General features: G+C 46.2%; 2 protein-coding genes across 2 annotated transcripts in view; both read left to right on the top strand.

Moving 5' to 3' along the window:
• HAPSTR1 (HUWE1 associated protein modifying stress responses) overlaps positions 1–4204 on the top strand; it is a 31568-nt gene extending 27364 nt beyond the window's left edge. Inside the window, exon 4 of the mRNA XM_083414278.1 lies at positions 6–4204. Within this exon, the coding sequence (XP_083270404.1) occupies positions 6–250 (245 nt within the window). The 3' untranslated portion in view covers positions 251–4204. The remainder of the gene's footprint in view (positions 1–5) is intronic.
• A 6392-nt stretch (positions 4205–10596) lies between these two features.
• TEKT4 (tektin 4) lies at positions 10597–22875 on the top strand (the record flags this gene model as incomplete). Its single annotated transcript, XM_083414242.1, has 6 exons — positions 10597–11130; positions 12335–12405; positions 15618–15761; positions 17098–17320; positions 19053–19207; positions 22520–22875. The coding sequence occupies 6 exons, from the start codon at positions 10597–10599 to the stop codon at positions 22734–22736; spliced, it is 1344 nt and encodes a 447-aa protein (XP_083270368.1). The 3' UTR covers positions 22737–22875.
• Between the last annotated feature and the right edge of the window lie 1507 nt (positions 22876–24382).

Raw genomic sequence — 24382 nt, 5'->3', positions numbered from 1 at the left:
TTCAGGTCTTAGTGGTGCAATGGCTAGCATAAGTGTTCGTTCGAGTACCCCGGGCTCACCCACTCATGTGAGCAGCGGCTCCAACAGTAGTCGAAGGAGAAATGGACTCCATGACGTTGACTTGAACACTTTCATATCCGAAGAAATGGCACTCCACTTGGACAATGGTGGAACTAGAAAGCGTACCTCAGCCCAGTGTGGTGATGGCATTACGGACTCCCCAACCCATAAACGCAATCGTATGATCTAAATGGCAAAACCTTTTGACCCCCACCTCTCCCTCTTTCTCATTTCCCCCCTCCCCATGCTGCTTTAAAGGCACTCGATCCACAGCATACCCACTGCTGGGGAAACAAACCTGAGGCGCTCTACTCCCAAGTGACACAGATTCAATAATTGCCATAAAGGAAAGCTTACGTACTGACAGTAGATTCTTCTCTCGTAACTACAGCTTTCTTCAAATTTAGATTTCTTTAGCAGAGGACTTCCAATGTTGTGTAGTAGCTAGCAAGCTCATCGCAGGCAGAACATGCATCCGTTCCAAGGCTAAAAAGTGACCTTACTTGTACTCTTAAAGGGAAAAAGGAAATATCAGACATTTATTTGGTTATAGAAATGCTTTTCTGTCCTTTTTTTTTCTTGCTGTGTTTAAATACTTGCTTCAACAGTACTGCCATTTTGACAACAGTGTCAAAAACATGACTTGGCATGTAAGACCTGCAGGCTTCTTTTTTTGAATATATATACATATATATATATATAAATATTTTCTTCTTAAAAGTTCTACTGGGCGCATTAATTTCTATATAGTTAAGTGTGCAAATTTATAATTAAGTATTGGCCTGTACCCTTCTTTAAGTTCCCAAAGCAGTTGATGGTGGCCGTGTGGTAATGTAAAGAGGTTCTACGATGGTTCTGCAATGGAAACTAAATCAGTGCTAAAAAGGATCTTCATTGGATTTGCTTTGTGTGTGTGAGAACTCTGACATTGCTGCACCAGTCTCACCTCCCACACCCTCCTGGCCCAAGAACTTTTAATTGGAAGTCTTTCAGCTGATTGCCCATTATTACTTGAGTATTCCCTTGTAAGCAGTCAGCATAATTCTTCATTAATTGCCACAGAGGAACATGTTCTGTCACGGGCGAACAGGTGGCTTGGGTACTACATGACTTGTATTGTGTGCTTCCTGTGAAGAAATTATCATTGTGGAATGATGAGGAAATGGATGAATGGGACTAGTTTTTGTTTTTGTTTTTTTAAAGGATATTGGATGTTTTCCCACTATGTTGTGTGTGACTTCCAAGCCGCTTAAGGAGACATGACTTAAATCACCAAAGTCAGCCAGTGCAGGTCTTCCGACAGGGGCAAGATGTGACTGTTTTCCAAGTCCCATGAAATAAATTTCTCTAGGAAATAATCCTGAAATGTTTCCAGTGGCTTCAGTGCAATATGCAGCAGATGCAAACTGAAAGAAAAGTCTTGGGTTTAAGCTGGCCTGGCCTTGAATGTGAGCTAATAGCCAAGTTCTTGCCACCCTGGCCACCCTGTGGCATCCTTGGTGAAGCAGGTTTCTGGCTGTACCATGTTTTCTCAATGTCAGTCATGTGGTGTGTTTGATCAGCTAAGTGAACCTTGGAGAATGTTGAAGGGAGGCTTAGAAGAGGACCAGCATGTAAGGGCTATTCTCCTCCGCCTGTGTGGGAAAGAAACCGGTGACAATGACCCAGTTTGCATGTAACGGTAAGTCAAAACAGTGGCTTAGCGCAACTGAGGAAGTGGGCTGGTTGGTTCCAGATTGCAGCTGTTACTCTCTTTGCCCAGTGAAGTTAGACATGATTGGCTTAGTGGTGCACCCGAACTTGGGCTTGCAGTGGGCAGACAAGCCATGAACTGTAGCCATGGTTTGTTCTTGGTTTCTCATTTTGGGAGAGACAGAACCACAGGCCTGATTTGGATGCAACGCTAAGCCAAGCTATGGCTTAAACCTGGCTAGCGGGGGCACCTTGGGCAGGGCTCTGTGGCTGCTGTTTTCAGTCCAGGGACCCTTGCACCACTTGTTCAAACTATTCACACTTAAATTAAGCCATGGTTTGGCTACTGTTATGTGTGAACTGAGGCAGTTGTTGCAGAAGGCCCCACCCATGCCTAGTTCCTGAGATCTTCCCAGTCTTAATCAAGTGGTGAATGGAATGATGTCTTGCCTACTTTCTGCTTCCATAACTGGGGGCTTTTTTAAGCAGCCTAGCCTGCAAGTAATTCAATTTAAACTTCTTGGTCTGACCAGCTAGGCGGCATCAGGACCCTCTTTACACCGTATAATGCATATGCAAACCCAGGTCTCCACCCCCATGGTCACTTCCACATTTCACTTAACAGGATGGAGAGCTCAAAATGCATGTGGATCTTCCTGGCTGGAAGCGCCCTGCAAATGGCTGTTGTGAGGCAGGGGAGGGGGAATCTGTATGCTTCGAATACCTACGGGGAACTCTGTTGGATCGTGGGATGCAACAGCATGACTAGTTGGCTGGTACCGAGTCACATGTAGCTCTTGAATTTTTCTGCCTTTTCAGCCTTGAGGTGTCCTGGCACAGGTGCGCTTTTGCCTCCATTTAGAAGAAGTCTGTTTTGAACCACAGGGTACTCGTATAGCTTCCTGAGGCCAGGAACATGCATTGCAAGAAGCATGTTGCTTTTTTGCTTTTGTAGAGCTTTTAAGTATTGCTAAAATACAAACAGCTTGAGGGAGTTGCTAAACAAATAATTTTTTTTTTAAAGTTACGTGGTGTTTGTGGCTACAGGTTTGTAGTTCATGATACTATGCGTGAATTTTAAAACAAAACCAGAGATGACACTTTCTAAAGGTTGCCAATGTATGTACAGCTAGTTCACTATTGTTGACCTAAAAAAAAGTGCACCACGGCTTCTGTGTGACATTTGTAATTTGCATGTGGTCTAGAACTAGCTTCCATCGTGAGAATTCACACTGGTATGTGCCGTAGTGACTTAAGACCACAGTGCAAAAAACCTGACTACCCACCAGCTTTTTCTGCCAAAAAAGTGGCACTTCAGAAACATAGGAGGAGACTGTTTAATTGAGAAGCCCAGAACACTGGGCAGTGTCTTGTATTTTTGGTAGCAGTCAGCCTGGAATGGACAAATGTCGCATAATAACGTCTGCCACTGCTATGCTCCCCAACCCCCTCACTCCTAAATTGATTTAGTTCATAGATGTACAGAACTAGTAGAGGAAGGTTTTTCTAGGGCTTCACTAAACACTGGGTTTTTCTGATCAGTGGTATGTTTTCTCCAAAGTAGTTAAGTGAGGGCCAGCCCATAATGCTAGTTGGAGCAGGATACGATACGTTTGTTTTATCGCTTAATGAGTTTGAAAAGATTGAAATGTGGATCTTGATGTGTGGAGTTCTTCTTCCCTCAACCCCTATCAGATAGAATATAATAATTCCTCTGTTCACTAATGCTTTGAAGCTTTGCTATCAGTCTAGCTCCTCTGAACAAAATTTGTCAAGCGTTTTTTTTTTTTATATTTTTGGTGCCATTTTTTTCCTCTTGGGTAAAAGAAAAGCTGGCTTTGATAATCTAGCTGCACTAATAGTGTGTGTGCTTGTAAGTCTTTCGACAAACTTTATTTTTACTGCTTTTTGAAACCCTTGTATTTGCTGTTGAAATATTCAGCCTCCACCAAAACAAACAAAAAAGCTAGACTGCATGATGGCCTCATCTGGGAAATGGGTGTGTAACGAATTAACTTAAATATCCAGTGTGGATTATTTCCATTGGTTGTGACTTCTGGAAGAATAAGACTATTGTAAAACAGACATGTTTTGCGCTTTGGGATGTGGTGGGAAATTAGTCGATTGCAGTTCCGCATTTTTACCTGGTTCAATTTGAATGCCTTCCAGTGACGTTTGTCTCATCTCTTTCCCCATGTAAACCAAACTTAACATGAATGTGGGGCAGATTTTACATAATAGTGTATCCTGCATTGAAGCTGAGCTTGGCTTGCATATTACTAAAAGTTCAATTTAAATATTAAAACACATGAGCTATAATGAAGTAATGCAAAGCTGATTTTTTTCTTCTTCCTTTGTCTGAAACTGAACTCCTGCAATCCTCAAATGTGACTTACCCTGCTGGAGAAATAGATACCTTTTTAAAACCCTAATAAAATTCAAAATAAACCAACCTAGCTCGTTTGGTTTTTTAATACTTCTCTTCACTTTCTCTAGGCATCCGGAAAAGAGGGTGGGAAGTATCTCCAAACTCAAACGAGGTCAAACATAGCTTGTTTAAAATCTCACATTTATGGAGGACTAATCCTACTTGTAAGAAGAAGAAAATGATTACCGGTAGTTCCGTTATCTCAGTGTCTTGGAGACTTCTGAGTGTGTTTAGCTGTGCTGTGACTGAATGTAAAGCTCTAATTTGTATTGTTTTGGATGTAGAACATGAGAATGTTTATACAGTTCTTCACATACATTGGGAGAACAGCCATAACTCTGGTAGAGCATATGCTTTGCATGCAGAAGGTCCCCAGTTCAAGCCCTTCAGGTAGGGCTAACAAAGATTCTTGCCCAAAATGCTGGAGAGTTGCTGCCATCAGATCAAGGGGCCCCAGGGACCAAATGTGGCCCTCTCCATCTGGGTATTGGTGTAAGCTCAGGCCACAATCTTCACTGGCATTATTTAGTGCCCATGTGCTTACCTGACTGGAATGTGTCCTTGGATTCTGATCATGATCTTTGCTTGGCTGGATGGAAGAGAAGAAGAAAAGGTAGGTATGTCTGTAGAAACTAGCCTATTGTACAAAGGTAAAAGTTTGGCCTCTGGCCCCACCCACCACTGGCCTGTGGCTCCTGGAAGACAGCCCATAAGGGAAAGTTGTCCCAGGACTGGATTAACTAACATTACCCATGTTAGTTGCTGCCGTAATGCTAACATGGATAATGTTCTCCACCCGCCCCACACTATATGGACCAAATGATCCAACTTTATATTACATCTTTATGAACATTATTGCCTCCATTGTTTTAACATACTGTGTGTGTGTTATGCAGGACAGTTACTGCCTGTTTTCAGACATGTTTGTGCGCTGAGACTGTGAATATAATAGCAGCAGTCCTGAAGCTGCCTGCCCAGAGGCTTGGATTGAATTGCTTTGTAACGGTGCATCCTTTCTCTGCTTGGTAAAAGTAGCAGAAGTTTCATGGAATGAGAAGAACGTGAGCTATAAAGGGATAGTCTAAAACTTCTTCCCAGAAGCAGTGGTTCACAGACCATGAGCCAACAGCTGCTGGCCCACAGTGACTCCACCACAACGCAGTTGGGTGGGACACTTCAAGGACAAAATCTGGAAAATTGACTGGTGGGGAGTGCCACTCTGCCACATCAGATAGTTTGAGATGCACAGGTGTAAAAGTCCCTGTTGTTAAAGGAGAAGGAAGCCTTTCAGGACCAGATGGCCAGATCTGTGTTCTCACCCTACAGGTCAACTTTTACCAGTGTGCAGAGCTACCCACCTGTCTGTAATGTGGCATAATGATAGGCGAATGAGATGGTTAGTCCCACCCACTGAGTGCGGGGAGGGATCTGCTTCATCTAGTGATGGCTGTTTGACAGGTGGTTGTAGTTTGGGGGGAAACGGGCTTGTGGGCCAACATTCGCCTGTAGAGTGCGGACTGGAGATTCTCCATCCCTGATAGAGAGTTCATCTCACTTGTAGGATGCACAAACACAGGTCAACTTGGGTAACAGAGACCTCTGTGTGTTGCATGTACAGGCAGTGCCATTGGCCCAAGCCATAAAATGGGCAGAATGGAGGGGAAACCAAGTCCCTGTCAAATCTGATCCAGTGTGTGTGGGGGAGGGGATTCCTTCTAAAATGGGTAACCTTTTGTTCTTGATGATTGTGCCAGTTCTCACATTTGGTTGTAGACTTCTCTGAGCAAGTTGTAGACTTCTCCCTGAGCCCAGGCCTGTGTATGTGGTGGCTTTTTCCTCAAAGCTACCCTGTGAGGTTTGGAGCAAGAGTTGACATGCCCATGGCCTCTGGGTGAATTTCAGGACTAGGAATTTGAACCCAGGTTTTGCTAGGCCACGTGTGGCATTATAGTACATGGGTGTGGAATTCAGAATCTCTCTTGACACAGTTGCGCACGGACCTCCATTTCCTTCCACCAAATTACAGCAAAGTCATCAGCACTGGGTAGCCTCCATGCTGAAGATATTTCTGCACCAAGAAAAGGTATTTCTGCACTAAGAATACATGTAGTGTTCTAGTCCTGCCTCCATGCTCCTACCAGACTTACTTGGATGGCCACCTCTCTGGTTTCCAAGACCAGCTGCCATTGGTTGCATGATTTTAAGAATGCCCTGGCAAGGGAAACTTTTTTTTTAAAAAAACTTTTTATTAAAGATTAAGCCCAGCTGCTGGGGGTCCTGTGTTCATGCCGAGTAAACATATTCTGTGTTTCCGGGCAAGTATTACATACAACTAGCCTTGTATTTGGCCAAAGTGTGGATTATGTCCTAAAGTAATACTTCTGGATCAGCAACTGCTTCTAATCTTACTCATTCACTGGTTCAGTGCAAATGTATGCAAGAGAAAACCCATGAATTGGCTCAGCAACTCCAGACTGCTATGCTGCCTGTGTGTCATTTATGACCTAAATCAACACCACCCCCACCCCCATTTTTCTTGCAGGAGTGTAGGAAGTTGTTTCGTACGGAGTCAGACCATTGGTTCATTCAGCTCAGTATTGTCTATACCTGTGATGGGGAATCTGTAGCCATCCAGATGAACTACCAAGACATGTTGGCTGTGCTGCCTGGGGTTTTTAGAGTTAGTGCAGCATCCAGAGGGCCACAGGTTCATAATCTCTATAGTCTACTGCAGTTTGCCAGGGTTTTTGAGATTGTGTTTGTGTGTGTGTGTGGGGGGGGGGTGCTTTCCCAGCTGCAGCAAAGAGCCATTGCTCAGTAATAGAGCATCTGCTTTACATGCAGAAGGTTCTCTGGTTCAATCCCAGGTTTCTCCAAGTAAGGCTGAGAGAAGACTTCTGCTGAAACCCTAGAGAGCTGCAACCACTCAGTGTAAATGGTTCTGAGCGAGATTGACAAATAGCCTGCCTTGCTATAAGGCAGCTTCCTGGAGATGACTGGACCTGCTGCAGGCAGCTCATGCTTGACCTTGGAGCTGGAGCCCTTTCCCAGATTCCAAGGAATCTGACTTACTGTCCCTTCTCCTTTTCTCCAAAAAAGTGAATTGATTTGTCTGTCCGGACTTAAGAACACAAAAGGAATTCATGTCCCCTTTAGTCCACCCTGCAAAGCCAGAAATGGGATCCCTCTATGTGATGCCCCTTCTCCTGGCATTTGAGGGAGTCATTAGACCCACAAAGTCACATTGGTGCTGAGCCACTCTGTTGTTACCACTGGGGCTGCAGGCAGTGTGCTAGCCCATTCAAACAGGAATTATTACTGTTTAGCAGGGGTCTGCAACCTTTAAGACAAAAAGAGCCACTTGGACCCGTTTCCGAAGAAAAAACAACGGGGAGCCGCAAAACCATTGCGACATTTAAAACAAATATATCTCCGGAGCCGCGATCTGACAGCGGGCGGGAAGGTGACGTCGGGACGGTGCATGACTAACGCACGCACTGCCCCCATGCGACGTCACAGCCAGTACAGCGCCCGCCACAGTGGGGAGTGTCGGGGCGCACAATGCACCTCCTCCCCTCGCTAGTATCCGCCCCGGAGCCGCGGCAAAGGTGTAAAAGAGCCACATGCGGCTCCGGAGCCGCGGGTTGCAGACCCGTGCTGTTTAGTTTATTACCTGCACTTTACTCTTAAGATCCCAGGGTGGGTTACAAACTTTTGCAATACAACCTTAAAAACAGCTTTAAAAATTTGCAATTACAAAACACGCAGTCACATAAAGGTAGACTTACATCTTGGGTGGCAAAGGCCAAGGTAAAGAGACTTGCTGTCAGCATTGTCTGAAAGCTGTCGTGATGTTGCTAGATGCATCTATGTAGGGAGGGAGTTGCACAATTTAGGGGCTGCCACAGAGAAGGCACTCTGGAGCCATACAGCCTGAGCTTCTGAGGGTGGTGAAACTGATCATCTTAACACCTGAAATAGTCTGTAGGGAAGGAGGTAGTTGAGGCTTAAGACTTTTACGACTTTAAACACTAACCTGAGCACCTTGAATTAGACCCGGAAATGAATTGGCAAGCAATGCAGCTGTTTTAAATGGATTATATATGTGGCAGCTGCCTTTTGAACCCCTTGAAGTTTTCACATCATTTGCAAGGCCAGCTCCACTGAGAGCATATTGTAATAATCCATTCCAATCCTCCCAGTTGCCCCCAGCTATTGTGCCAGTAGAGTTGTAGAACTCAAAAAGCCATAGGGGAGGTTAGAGTTGTCAACTAAGCTGACATGAGTAATCCTTGACAGACATCTCCAAGTAGGGGTGGAAATAACTATCTTCACTTCTCTTTATAAATCCCAAACTGGCCTGCAAATTCTCACCACTTGGCCAGACAATTGTGTTTACCTGCAGACTGCCCAAAAAAGGGGACTTGTATTCTACAACTCCCATCAGCCGGAGGAATATGCTGCTGTGCATACTGGGGCTGATGGGAGCAAAAAGTCCAAAAAGCAGCCATTTATGTTGATAGGATTTGTACTTCAAGCACCACCTTGTGGGCAGCTGTCAAAATACATTAACTAGGACTCTTCTGATACCATTTATCCTACAAATGTTAGCTGGAAGTACTTGGTCTGGTGCAACAAGTTGTTTCATTTGCTGCTTGAAATGGAAGTTGTGAATAAACAAAACCCTTTGCATTAAAACAAAAATACCAAACTTGTTCCCTGGAGAAGAGCCTTATCTTGGTAGCGCCCCTGCTTTGCAAGCAGAAGGTACCTGGTACCTTCTAACCCATGGCATCTCCAGAGAGGGATGTGAAGGACCTGTGCCGGAAATCCTGCAGAACAACTCTCACTGGATAGCATTGAGTTTGGACCAGTGGTCTGACTGCAATGGTCTCATCAATCAGTGGTAGAGCCACCTGTATTGCAGGCAGGTCTCCTGTCCAGTCCCTTGCATTTCCAGCTAAATGCTGGTCTAAAACAAAGAAGACCTGTTCCCTGGAAAGCTGGTCTGATATAGACCAGCAATCTCCATTTTTAAACCTTCCTTGGACTGCTTGAAGATTGCTGTGCCTCCAGCAGATCCCCGAACAAACTATTTTGCTTTGCACAGGAAAGCACTTAATATATTTCAATAACTAAGTTTCCAATTTAATGGATGTGTCTGTTTTTGAAAGTTGTTCAATATTGGATTTAGTGACATTTGATGCTTAGGTTGTTCTCCCTATCGGACTTGATGAATTTTCTCTTTCAAATGTCCTCTCCCCACCCCCCAAACAATAAATCCAATTTTATGGGTTGACTAGGATCCTGTACAGATAATTGGCACACGTTTTGTAAATTCATGTACTTTTCAAGTGACAGCAGTGGAAACGAACAGAGGTGCCTCCATCAGTTACACTACAATAGAGGTGGGGGGGGGGGCCCTTTCCAGCCCCAAATCCACATGTGGGAGCCACATGGCAGTGGAGGGGGTGGCTGGAGCTAAAAGTGGCTGGAGCTAAAAGTGGGGGCAACTCATTTGATGCATGCAAGCAAGGGTTTCCTTACATTTCAGTGGCATAGTGCAGCCAGGCAAAGCCATGAGGGATATGGCCTATACCTCCCAGGAGACAGATAAAGGGGCCTGGAGGAACACATCTGAGTCTGGGCTTGATGTTTCTAGGCCCTGAGACAGCCATAAACTATGACAGCTTTGTTTTCCCCACCTCAGTTTCATCATGTGCTACAGCTGCTGCGCACTTGATGTCCAGCTCTGATTCTATGAGCTGATGCTTCACCCTTATTTTTGCCACTGACACATGCCCCTCAGAAGGGTCTAGGTTGAGAAAGTTTGCCCATTGCTTGCCTAAGATCTCCTGTGAGTTCAGAGCCTTGAGACGAGATCTATTTTTTAAAATACTGCCCTTTGATTAAAATTGATTCCAGGGGGAGGGTTTTGTAAGATGAAATTAAGCAATAACAAAAAAATGGACTAAAACAATTGCAGAGCAATTGAGGACAACAGTGGGAAGCCCCATTGTAATTACAGCACAAGGAAAAACAAAGCTGAAATTATTATGATGCTGCTATACTTTTGATTTTACTAACAGGGCAATTTGTAGCCACATTGATTAGTGCACTGGGGGCTCAGCTCCAGAATCCTTCCTTTTGCAAATGATATTCCCAGCCCTGTCACCCCATTGGCTTGCTGCAGTCTCCCTAGGCGACAAGAGGCCGTGTCAGGCCTAATGGAACATTCCCCACGTGGCTCATTGGCTTCAGGCGTCACCAGGGGCAACAGGACAACACGGAGCCTCAGCAAGGCTTTCTCGTAGTAGGTGAGCATCCCCAGTGAGCCTGGGGACTTTCCTGGCTTGGGGAATCCTCTTTGTGGAGTTCTCTTGGACCCGTGGTTGGCCTGAAGAGCTCCTGGCACCATGTCTCACCCTGGTATCCTCCTGACCAAGGAGCCAGCTCCTCAGACCATCCCCGTTTGCGAGCTGCCCATGAAGGTCTATGAGCCAGCGCTGAACACTGGCCCCGATTCCTCCAGTGGTTTGGCTACCGCTGGCTTCCGCACGGCCAAGTACCTGCCTGAGGAATGGCACCAGCACAACTACACCCGGTACCACGAGGCCTTTGCTGACCGTGACCACTCCGAGCGAGTCCGCCACGAGTCCCAGAACGTGGCCGCCTTCACGGCGGAGCTGGCCCAGCGCACCCAGGAGGACTCCACCGTTAAGGTAGGCGAACGCCTCCAGGACATCCACTTCTGGAAGTCAGAGCTCCAGAGGGAGATTGAGGACCTCACAGAGGAGACGAACCTGCTGGCAGCCCAGAAGCTGCGCCTGGAGAGGGCCCTCGACGCTACTGAGATCCCGTACAGCATCGCCACAGACAACCTGCAGTGCCGCGAGCGCCGGCAGCCTCCTGATCTGGTGAGGGACCAGGTGGAGGTGGAGTTGCTCAAGGTAGGATATTTCCTTATTCATTCTGGGCTCAGGACAAGGGGTTGGTTTGGACCGATAAAACATCAGGACATGAAGGACCGCTTCCCCCTGATCTGGCCCCTGCGATCACTCTAAGCACTACACCACACTGGCTCTCAAGGGGCAATGTTGTGGCCTCATTTCTTTTGGGGAAGCATCACAGCTCAGTTGAAGAGCACCTGCTTTGCATCTTCAAGAAAGTAGGCTTCCTGTCTGAAACCCTGGAGAACTGCTACCAGTCAGTGGATACAACACTAAGCTAGATGGACTGATGGTCTGACTCGATGTAAGGTTATATATCCCATGTCCCTAACAGGAAGCAGCCAAAGCTTTAAAAAGTCCCAGGTTCAGTCCTTGACATCTCCAGGTGAGGCTGGGAGAGATTCCCTGCCTGACACCCTAGAGAGATGCTGCCAGTCAAATAGAAACCAGTGTGTATATTTGCATGCATTTAAAACCTGCCTATGGGAAGCACTGTGTCCGGAAGAGAAGTGAAACCCCCCCCCCCATTCCCAGATCCACATGTTACCTGGCCCACTGCCAGGTTGGTCCAGAGCTTGGGGGCGGGGCCATGTCACAAGGGTTGTGGTTTAGGGCAGGCCCTGTTGCCACTCCTGAAGTGCTTTAGTCCTCTGGGGGGTGGGGAGAGATGGAGGCATGAGCAGAAAAGGTGGGGCAATCTTGTCAATGTCATTTATTGTTATGCCACACTACTCCCACTGGTGTGAATGAAATTTGGTGCAAAATGCTGGCATATTGGTCAAAAAGCCACAGTTCCATCACATAGCCGTCACTGCAGTGTGGAAGGAACATTAGGAAACGGGACAGAAGGGCTAGTGTTATAATCAGGAAAACTAATGCAATTATTTCCTGTGGCTGAATGCACCTTATTTCTCCATACAAAACAAGTGAAAAATAGAAGAAGCACAGTTCAGCTTTGGAGAATATAATAGCCTTAATATGATATCTAAAAGACACTCACGTTGGTGCCTGGTTGGGAGGAGGGCACTGAATGCCCAAACTGGAATGGCTATTGCATAACCTTTGCAAGTTTGGGGCACCCAGAGAAGAAGATTGGGCAGTTCCTATAAGACAGCCTCCCCCAACCTGGTGCCTTCCAGATGATTTGGACTACAACTCCCAGCAGCCCCAGCCAGCTGCTAATCTCTCTACTGCTTTTATCTAGGAAGCTGAGCTCATCAGAAACATCCAGGAGCTACTGAAACGAACTCTGAAGCAAGCTATTAACCAGATACAGTAAGATCCCTTTCCACTGTTGCGGGTTGCTGGTGTTCTAACTAACTCTTGAACCTAGTCCTGGTGTAACATGTGATCAATCGGGAGGAAAATCGAAGCATTGTGCTCTGCAGAGAGTGGTATGTGTGAACTGATGTCTTGTAACTTTGGTATCATGTGCCCCTATGCAGAGCCTGGTGATGCACAGCCCAGCCAGCATTCTGAAGCTAAGCAGTTCTGAGTCTGGTCACTGTCTAGATGGGAGACCAAATGACAGACAGACAGACAGACAGACAGACACACACACACACACACACACACACACACCGCCTTTCAATTCATGATAGAAGCAAGGTGGGTGTAGAACTAATTAACTAATAAGTGTGCGAACTGCTTTGCAAATTGTTGTGATTGTGACGATGAAACAATGATAATAACATGACAAATCTATCTGCATGTTACCAGAGTCCTAGGAGATTAATGGTTCATTGCATCATTGATTGGCATGAGACTTTTTAGTGGACCACAGTAGACTTGCCTCAAGGATTCATGCATGAATAATCCTGTCTAGAATGCTGCAATCTAGTCTTCATGGAGCTGCCCTTGGAAGCAGCCTGGTAGAATGCAGAATGCAGGTGCCTGGCTGTTGTACAGAGCAGTGAAAGGAGGATCATATCCCCTTTGGCTGCCTGTGAAATACTGGGTTATTTCACAAGGGATGCTGGTATCAAGTGTACAAAGCCCAGGTCCTTCTGAGCTGGCTGTGTTCCTACGTCCCCGGGGTCTTCAGCTTAGTATAATGCCTGATGACCTTGTCCCCCTCCTTATGGAGCTGTGGATAAGTTCATGGTAAGAGCATAGTTTTGGCTGGCTACCAAACTGAGCCAAAACTAGCCCCATCCTAATGTTCGATTTCCTTTATAATAAATACTGTATATCTTTTTACAGGGAAAATATGTTCTTATAGTTGCCACCAGATGGCACTATGAACTAAGAAACAGGAATACACACAGGCAAGCTGCAGAACTGCTTTGGATAATATGGAAAGGGGTGGTTTCGGGGAAGAATATCATCCATGATTGAAGCTTCCTGTCCCCCTGCTTGTTTGTAACATCCACGGCAGAGCCTGTGTCCCTCTCTCACTGCAGTAAAATATATGAAACTTGTGTGTAGCACTGCTGGAGGAAAGAACACAGCTCCCCCTTTGGGCATCCTGGAAAAATGCAAAGAACTAGAAACTTGAAGCAGAATTGGTGGTTTCTGGTCTCCTAACCGGCATAATGCCTTTGTCCCATAGCACAAATGTGTGGGTTTGCCTTGCAAATAAGTCTGCAGGGAACCTTTGGCCCGCCTGATGTTGTTGGACTACACCTCCCATCAGCTCAGCTAGCCTGGCCAATGACTGGGATGATGGGAGATGTAGTCTAGCCACCAGGAGGGTCACAGGTTCCCCTTGTCGGCAGAATAAAAAAAACTGCCTCATTTTACACCTGCCTGGCTGGCTTTTCCCAGACACTTTAAAAAAAACATTTCTAACATTCTTGGCAAATATGACTGTCTCTAATTTTTATATAAAGTGAGATCTTGATGTGCACCCTGAATTACTTGATTTGCCTTTCTCAAATTATGTTCTAATTACTTTTAATTGCACTCACTTGAGCATGTGTCAAGGATGGATTTTGCTCTTGGATGAGCGTTTCAGTCTGAAATGTTCTCAGCATTGCATAACATAATGTTAAGGCTGATGGCTTGTACATTCTGGGTTGGAACTGCCACCAGGTGTCATACGGAGAGATGGAAGGAAAGAGCCTTTTTTGAATATTCACTGGGATTCGAATCCAACAGTGAAATCTATCTGTGAATAGCAACTTTTCCCATGGGGATCTAAATGGAAGGGTTTTTCCTAGAACTGGTCTTTTTATTGAGGTGTCGAACCATTTGCTCCTGAAATAAGGTACTGTATGAAGGCAAATCTCAGGGCTCTCCAACATTTTCTCGCTGTTAGGTAGCCGCCTCCATTCTGGTGTCCTGCAGATGTCTTGGGGAATACATCCCTTCCAACATTCCTTAGATGAAAATAAGGGCATTTCTTACTCCCTCCCCAACTGACCAGCTAGTGTGGTGTAGTGGTTAAGAGCAGTGGACTCGTAATCTGGTGAACCAGGTTCGATTCCCCGCTCCTCCACATGTAGCTGCTGGGTGACCTTGGGCTAGTCTCACTTCTCCGAAGTCTCTCAGCCTCACTCACCTTACAGAGTGTTTGTTGTGGCGGAGGAAGGGAAAGGAGACTGCTAGCAGCTTTGAGACTCCTTACGGTAGCGATAAAGCGGGATATCAAATCCAAACTCCTCCATTTTGTGTTCCCCCTCTGAGCATTTCCTATCAGAAGATGGGTGAGGGCCACCAGCATGCAACACCAATGGGACACAGCACATATGTCATCTACCATCTTGAGAAAACCTCTTCATCTGCATTTTATCTTATTTAATTCTTTGGTAGAGTTGCAAAAAGAAGATCATACACCAAGAAATACATTTTAGAAAGGGGCAAGATTAAATGCGGATGCACAATTTTTTTTAAAAAATAAAAAAAATCAAGACTCCTTCCGCTCTGCTCTGCTCCACCTTTCTTCCTACCTAGGGTGGTCCTGCCCTTCTGCCTGCCCCTCAGAGCCAATGCATCATGTAGGTCTGGGCCTTAGCAGCAGCCTCTTCACCTCCTTGCCCGCTCTCCAGCAACCACTACAAGCTGCCCAAGGGAGGAGGGTGGCAGCAGCATCTGCCACCGCTGCTTGGGACAAGGCCCGGCTCATCTGCCTCCCTGAGCTTGGAGGCGCTGGCAGGGGATCAAAGCTATCGGATTGGCTTTTGTAATTCCGGGTCTGTTCTTGGAGCGTATGGGAATATAATTCTGGAAGCTCAGCCATGCTGGCTGGTGCTGATGGGAGTTGTAACCCTAAACACGGCAGCACTGTCTGGGGCTGATGGGATTTGTAGCCCGAAACATCTGGAGGGATGCTAGGCTGGGCAAGGCTGCTGTTAGGCATTCAGTACCTATTTAGACGGGCTGCTCTCTGAAACACAAATCTCTGAGGAACTGAGCTTCACAAGGTTTTCTTGCGCTGACTAAAATTGGGTGTGTAGGTTGCATTTTGCCCACAAAACAAAGGTGAATGGTGTGGAAGGGGTGTGTTTCAACCTCCATTCTGAGGTTTGCGGTGTTTGATTCTGCAGGTTAAATCGAGATCACAAGGAGATCTGTGAAATGGACTGGTCTGACAAAGTGGAAACTTACAACATTGACGAGAAATGTGGGAGGTACAATAACCAGAGCACGAACATCCAGTTCCATCCAAGCACATCGAGGTTTGAGGACAGGTGAGAACCTCTGGATCACCTACACCTGGGAAGGAAGGCGGCACAGAGTAAGGAATCCATTGTATCCACCCTTAGGTGTCAGCATTTGTATATTTGAGAGATACTTGCAGTGGCCGCTGGAGCCCACTGGTAGGAGGGAAGGTCTGAGACCAACAGCAGGTGGCGCCAAAGCTGATGACAGGCAGAGCCAACTAATTCTTGTTTGTAACTATCCCCTCTGCTGAGTTGTACAAAGGCAGAATTGAAGCTATAGAGGAAGCTGATAGGGAGGGCTGCCCCACTGAACTGGTTGCAAGTAAGAAAGGTGGGGGCAGGGCAGGCTAAAGGCAGGCAGAGGTTGCTGGGCCCACTCATCCCAATGGACTAAGCTCTACAGGATGAAGGCTGCTCAGTGACCTTCACAGCTTGAGTAGAGTTTCAAACCTGGGTCTCCCCAAAGTCCAACAATTTACCCAACACATCGTCCCCATCCCTGGTGAGGTGAGCAGAACCATACACAGTCTCTTAAATGTGAATGCCCCATAGATGCAGTCCAGATAGATGCAGTCCCAAAGATGGGACGCAGGTGGCACTGTGGTCTAAACCACAGAGCCTAGGACTTGCCGATCAGAAGGTTGGCGGTTCGAATCCCCATGACGGAGTGAGCTCCTAATGCTCCGTCCCAGCTCCTGCCAACCTAGCAGTTCGAAAGCATGTCAGTGCAAGTAGATAAATAGGTACCGCTGTGGCGGGAAGGTAAATGGCGTTTCTGTGCACTCTGGCTTCCGTCACGGTGTTCCGTTGCTCCAGGAGTGGTTTAGTCCTGCTGGCCACATGACCCGGAAAGCTGTCTGTGGACAAACGCCAGCTCCCTCGGCCTGAAAGCGAGATGAGTGCCACAACCCCATAGTCACCTTTGACTGGACTTAACTGTCCAGGGCTCCTTTACCTTTTTTATCTTTTACTTGCAGTCCAGGAGTGGGGCCCAAATGCCACTCTCTGAACTTCTCTGTCTGGCCCTTGGAAATCTCCTCAGGCCTCCTTGATTTTTGCCAGGCTGGAATGTGTCCTTGAACCTTGAGGATACCTGAGGAGAGACAGCACGGTTTCCATCTGTGTAGAAGCTAGCCTACTATACATAAGCAATGTTTGCATCATTTCCTCTGCCCACGTTTGCTTTGGGCCCTGCCCACCACTGCTATGTGGCATTCCCGCTCCCCACAAGACGGGAACATGGCCCTCAGTCTGACAAAACATCCCCTAGCCCCGTTTGGAGATGGCGGACGTTGTGACACTCACCGTTTTGTTTCCCATCTCCTGCTGCCCTCGCCGCTCCTCCCCGGGGCCCACGCCACAGCGCTTCCACGCCCGAGACGTGGGCCAAGCACAGCCATGACAACATCTACCGGGCCGAGCGAGAGAAGCTGGCGTCCATCAATCTCCGTGCCCTGATCGACAACATCCTCCGCGACACGGCTGAGGACCTCCGCATGCAGTGCAACCGGGTGAACGACGCCTTCGCCCAGCAGTTGGAGGTGCTGGAGGACGCCAAGCACAAACTGGAGCACCACCTGAAGAAAGTACGCGGCCCCTTTGCTATGGCCCAGAGCGAGAGAAGCTTCCTGGATTGGTCCACTCCAAATATCAGCACTGGGTTTGGGGGCGTTGCTTGAGCAAGGCGGCTTCCCTCAGTGAATCTACTTCTTCAGGGGGAGACATGCCCTACAAGTGTCCTGGGGAAAAACGAGGACATCCTGTTTCCCCCTGTGAGAGCACAGCCATTTTGGGTGCCATGATCTCGCACAATTTAGTGCCCCCCAATCTCGTGTCAAGAACATGAGTTTTTGAGTCCTAGAAAAAGCGTGTCCTTTTGGGCTCTGTGATCTCGCACGGGAGCACAGACAGGAAGACGTGTGTTCCAGTTTGGGGACTCAACATGTTGGAGGGTATTACATTGACAGTGGCAGCTTGACAGATACCTGACTAGGCTGGCCCTTGACACTAGCCCAGGCATGACGTAAAGCAGGGCTAGGAAACCTAAGGCCTCAATGTGGCCCAGTAGAACTGTCCCTAGGCCACAGGCCCTCACTGGGCCTGTTTCACATCCTCTTTGAGTGTTTTTGCTTGGCTGGAATGTGTGTCGTTGAACTCCCATAATGCCCCTTGCTTGCTTTGATGGAGGATGGAGTGTGTGTGTGTGGAAACTAGCCTACTGTACAAAGGTAAAATTGATATTTATTGCTCCACCCCCCCTCCTTTGTCTTGCTCTCCGGCCAGGAGCATATTGTTCTCTGGTAGAGCTGACTAGCCCCCTGCTTTCCATCCAGCATTCACCTCAAGGGAGATTCAAATGAGGAGAAACACATGGAGATTGGTGGGAAGAAAATAAGTGTTTGGGCAAGTTGAGCAAAATTTCTCCTGGGAGGTGGGGGTCTCCAGTGGGCACCATAGGAGGCGGTAGTGGGTATGTTGCCAACCTGTGGTTTAGTGTTAGGTGAGAACCAGGCCGCTGACAAAGCTACAGCCAGTGCACTTTACACCTGCAAATTAGTTTCCATTTGATGTGTTGCGGTATCCTCCTTGTTTTCAGAACAGCTTCTCTAATTGAAGCGTTGGCTGTCTCCACCATTGACTTATCACCAACACCACCCTTTGCATAACAGGATACTGCAAGCAGATTTACCGTACTTTTCCATGTTTAAGATGAGGGGGTCGTCTTACACACGGATAGTTTTTAATACTTGATTGGGAGCCGCCCAGAGTGGCTGGGGAAACTCAGCTAGATGGGTGGGGTATAAATAATAAATTATTATTATTATTATTATTATTATTATTATTATTATTATTATTATTATAGTGCAGAGGGGGGACGGGCGATTGGTGTCTGCCACGAGCAGGAGATTGTCAGTGGCATTTGGGTGTGTTATTGGTGGCTGTGGCAAGGCCTGCTGGCGACGAGCGGGCATACCAATAGCGGCTTTGGCCAGGTGTGCGATTGGCAGCGCCAGTCAGACAGGTGAGCGATTGTCTGCAATCCCCCCCAAAAAGCTCAACAACTCTTGGCAATCCCCCCCCCCCATTTCCTTGATTTGGAGTCCCAAAAAATTGGGGTCGTCTTATACACGGAAAAATACGGTACTTTGTGTATAAAAGACTTGGAATCTAAATATGCCCCAAAGTATTTCTAAAGCGTCCTCCTCCCCTTTTTGCATATGTGCTGGAAGCCTCCAGGGGTGGCTGGGGAAACGCAGCCAGATGGGTGGTGTATAAATAATAAAATGATTATTATTTATTTTAATTATTTTAAAACAGACTCTTAAGGAAATTGGAGATCAAGAGCACAACATTGAAGCTCTCAAGCAAGCTATTAAAGACAAGGAAACTCCACTCAAGGTAGCTCAGACGAGGCTCTATGACCGTTCATTCAGGCCCAATGTGGATCTCTGCAGAGATGCTGCCCAGTTTAGGTAAGTGTTGTTCCAGTCAGGGTGGGGGTGGGGCTTGAGGGATTTTTTTTAAATAAAAAAAATCTATGCTAGTTTTTCTGTGAAATAACCTAATTTTCACTAACCTAATGTGCACGTTGGAATAGAATTACCCAGCAGATCTTGCACTTCTCTGAATGTGGTAACATTACTCTCAGCAACTTAAATATTCCTTTTTGCAAGAAAACTGCTTATATGGGAGAGATATGGATTTTAAGTCCCATTTTCAGAGAAATTATGCATTTAAACATGAATTCTGGAAAAATGACTTTAAATATACATCAAAGGGGGTGTGTGAAGCCCATTTAAAACACTTCTTTTAGAGAGAGAATAGTAAAAGCTCATTTGGAGAGAAAATACACTAACACATATTTTGACTATTTTTCAAAAAATATGCTGATAGGTTTAAAATAATTCATAGGTTATTGTGGATATAGGGCAGAATGGAATTATGGGTAAGAATATGAAAGAGGCCAGAAACAGATTCATTTGATTTCATTTCAAGCACTTTTGCTTTGCTGGCCAGCCATGACGAATAGCAGCTCTGAAGGGGAGGACTGGGCTGGAGTTGCGGAGTGGGGTGACCCCATTTTTTTGAGTTTTTAAAATTTATTACAAAAACACCAAAAGCACCGCCTTTCAGAAATCCTCCCCAGATATCAATTCCACCTTTGAAATCCCTGTAATGTATGGCAGCTCTACCTTAAATCAAACCATGGCCTACTTTGGGTGTCGTTTGATGGAACAAAATGCACCGGCAGATCTGATCGGGGAACTCTAAAGCGATGCACAGTTTGGCTCTCAAACTGCCCAAGAAGATTAGGTCCAAGGATGCGCCACTCACTATCCAGCTTGATTCAGATGTTACATGGAATGGTGTAGCGGCAAATTAAGAATATGGGATCCCTTCATGATCATCGCAGCCACTCATCCTCACAGGCCCTTCTCATAATTCATATTAATATTAAAAATATACAATGGTAAGAACTTGGAATGCATTGCAATGTTCTATTCAGATCTCCATGTGTTGCCCTTCAGCTAGATCTACTAGTTTCTGTGCCTATATGCGGGCAAATGATTTGGAGTGCTCCAATACATCCTTTTGGAATGACTTAATTTTCCTTGAAGTTCCATTGTACGTAACAGAACCTGCACACCAGTCCCTTAAAACTGGAGCTCCTTTTGTTGCCAGTGTTCCTAAACACTTAGCTTTGGAGCCTACAGTATAACAACCCTTTGGTGTTCTTCCTGTGCATCTTCTCCAGAGGGACCCTAGGAGCCAATCCTCAGAGGCTGACTCACCTCCTTTACTCTGATTGGCTCTTGTCAGAACAAAGGGCGGAAAGTTATCTTCTTGGGGATGAAAAAGCTCCCCTTTCATGCTGGTTGAGTGGTTCTAGGATACTGGAGACGGGGACCTTGTTGGGATCCTGCTGAAGAAATAGTAACAGGTCGTTGATACAAACACACTACACCTGGTTATATAAGCAGCATAGATGCTACCAGGAAACTGATCTGCATGGGCCTATCTCTGTGTTTAGACAAGTGCTTTGTGGTAGTTTTGTATGAGTAGGACAGAATTCTAACAGTTCCTCTTAAGTTCTGTTTAGCAGACTCGCTTGCAAAAAGGTACTTGAGGGACGAGGGGACGGACTGTACACTGTACTTAGGGTACAGGATTGTACAGAACAGATTGATTCCAAGTTGCAACATATTACTAATACATCCCTTAAAAACCTACACACATACACGATCTTTTCACCGCGGTGCTTCTAATTGCGGCCTGTCATTACAGCAGAAAGGTTATCTACAACTCTTGAGTGCAGAAGTAACAAAGTGGGCATTTATCACCTTGCAAACATGTTTGACGGTGGGGAAGGCGGACTGTCAACACTGTACGTCTCTCACCACCAACATGTTTGTACAAAACAAACACACGAGAGGGAAAAAAAGGGAGAAGAAAAGGCTGAAATTGCTTGATGCCTTTTCACCTGCCGGTCTTCTAAATTAGAAACGGGCATGGAACGGCTCTAAGGGAGGCCTTAGAAGATGTTCGCTAGACATGCAAAAATGACTCGCAATTCCCATTCCCCGTCTTACAAAATTGATTTTGTATGAGCCATAAACGATATAGGCTGGTTTTAGTCCAGAGGCAAATGCAAATGAAGGCAAGGAGAACTGCTGACCAGTCTAGATCTGAAGCTCCTGCTTTGGATGAAGAGAATTCCTCTTTCATGTGAGATTGGATTACTCCAATGCACTTTTATGTGGGGTGTCCCTTGCGCTTGATCCAGAAACTATCGCTAGCCTAGAATGCTGCGGCACAGTTGTGAGACCCCGTTAGCATAGAGACAGACATTTACTATCTGTCCAAGTTGTTGTTATTGCTATATAAAGCCCTTAACAACTTGGGGCCAGTTTACCTGTGAGATTGCGACAAATTGGAAGAGTGACAAAGTTCCGTCGAAATCAGAATGGATTCACAAATTGGCCGAATATGCGGAGCTAGATAGCTTGTCAGAGAAAATAAAAAACAAACCAAAACAGGTATTTAGTTCAAGATGGGAAGTCTTTAAAACTTATTTGAAAAATAACAATTGTAGTTTAAGGTCAGTTATAGTGTTTGAATAATTTCAGCAATAGTATGATGTAAAAGATAAGACAGATAGAAGATGATCAAACTTTAATTGAACTTGTGGCAGTGTATAAACAATGAGAATTTGAGGTGGGGAGTAGGCGGGAAGTCTGGTCGAAAGAAAAAGACGGTTATTATTTCAATATCAAGTTTTCTTTCCTTCCCCACCCTCTTCTTTCTCTTTGTGGTGATGGATAGTTGTTTTGTTTTTTTGTTTGATGTGTAAAAGTGAATAATATTTTTTAAAAAACAAGAAGCATTATTAACAGCTCTGGAAAAAAGAAAAGAAAAAGAGATTGCCTTATTCCCATATATGCCCACTTAGCTGCTTCAATCTGTGAAACTGACACTGTTACAGGCACCACATAATATTCATTCTGCACTTGTAGGAAATAGATTTTTTATTTTTTGTGTGTGGCAGCGTCTTCTCTTTGGAACTCCCTGCCTGTGGACAGATGTCTTCACTGTAATGTTTTTGTTTTACTCTTTCTGAAAACTGCATCGAGGTTTTATGACAGTCAAGCACATAAATTTTGTGAAATAAATGTGTGGTTTCTAGGCAGGCTGGACCACCCGCTCCTCCAGCCCAAACTTTTTTCTTTAAAAGAAAATTAATCCCTGCACCTCTGACATCTGTTACTCTGTTTCACACTATCCAGGCTGGTCAGTGAAATCGAAGAACTGACAGCGTCCATTGAGGCTCTCAAGAAGAAGCTTCTGGAGTCAGAGCAGGCTCTGCGCAACCTCGAAGACTCTCGGATGAATCTCGAGAAGGAGATTGCTGTGAAGGCCAACAGCATCTTTATTGACAGGCAGAAATGCATGGCCCATCGATCACGATACCCTACCATCCTTAGACTAGCAGGCTATCAGTAGCCACTGCTGCCTCCGGTAGAGGAGAGAGACCCACTTGCCTCGACTGACGAGAAATTCAGTTGCATAGCAATGTGAACTTCTCTTCCCTCCCCCAGTTTTTGGTTTGTGTTGAAATAAAATGAAGACATTTTTGCCAGGAGCTGTTGTCTGTTGTCTGCTGGAGACTGGAGCCTTTTATCTGGGAGACTTGGTGGTTTATAAACACCAACGTGGGGAGGGGTGGTGGTGTCCTCAAAACACGGTGTCGTGGTGAAGAGTGCAAGCTGTTACGTCCTTAAGAGAAGGGTAGAGTATCTGTTTGCCTGCAGGAGGTCCCAGTTTTGGTCTCTGGCACTTCCATTCAGGAGAAGCTGCCTGCCTGAGATTCTGAGGAGCTGCTGTCAATCAGTGTGGACAGTGCTGAGCTAGATGGACCAAGAAGTCTGACTTGTCATAAGGCAGCTTCCTATTACAGGTATGTTCTGGTGTTCCCATCTTACCTTGGTCACAAACTGACCTGGTGGTCATAAAATCAGTGAGTGCTGATCCTCCTTTCTGTGGAGGAAGCACAAAGGAACCTGAAGCAGTTGGAGCAGCAAAGACCTGGGTGAACTGAATGCCTTTGAGAGGGCCCTGGCTGACCTGTTTTGGGAGCAATTGACATTGTCTGTTCCTGGCCTGGAGAAAGGGAGAGCTCAGGAAAAGGGCCGGGTGATATCTGTGGTTTTCAACATTGTGATATATCACAATGGCGGCTAACAGATTGAGGTTGAATCCTGACAAGACAGAAGTACTGTTTTGTGGGGACAGGAGGTGGGCAGGTGTGGAGGATACCCTGGTCCCGAATGGGGTAACTGTGCCCCTGAAGGACCAGGTGCGCAGCCTGGGAGTCATTTTGGACTCACAGCTGTCCATGGAGGCACAGGTCAAATCTGTATCCAGGGCAGCTGTTTACCAGCTCCATCTGGTACGTAGGCTGAGACCCTATCTGCCTGCAGACTGTCTCGCCAGAGTGGTGCATGCTCTGGTTATCTCCCGCTTGGACTACTGCAATGCGCTCTACGTGGGGCTACCTTTGAAGGTGACCCGGAAACTACAACTAATCTAGAATGCGGCAGCTAGACTGGTGACTGGGAGCGGCCGCCGAGACCATATAACACTGGTCTTGAAAGACCTACATTGGCTCCCAGTACGTTTCCGAGCACAATTCAAAGTGTTGGTGCTGACCTTTAAAGCCCTAAACGGCCTCGGTCCAGTATATCTGAAGGATCGTCTCCAACTCCATCGTTCTGCCCGCACACTGAGGTCCAGCTCCGAGGGCCTTCTGGCGGTTCCCTCACTGCGAGAGGCCAAGTTACAGGGAACCAGGCAGAGGGCCTTCTCGGTAATGGCGCCCTCCCTGTGGAACGCCCTCCCATCAGATGTCAAAGCGATAAACAACTACCTGACATTCAGAAGACATCTGAAGGCAGCCCTGTTCAGGGAAGTTTTTAATATGTGACATTTTAGTGTATTTTTCATCTTTGTTGGAAGCCGCCCAGAGATGGGCGGGGTACAAATAATAAATTATTATTATTATTATTATTATTATTATTATTACCAGCTAAACATCACAATATACCGATGTAATGTATGAAATAAGGATGGGGCTTTGTCTGGTTTCATGG

Source organism: Podarcis tiliguerta, assembly GCF_965153285.1.
Source record: "Podarcis tiliguerta genome assembly, chromosome: 14".
NCBI classification, from domain to species: domain Eukaryota; kingdom Metazoa; phylum Chordata; class Lepidosauria; order Squamata; family Lacertidae; genus Podarcis; species Podarcis tiliguerta.
This window is presented reverse-complemented; position numbering and strand designations above follow the sequence as displayed.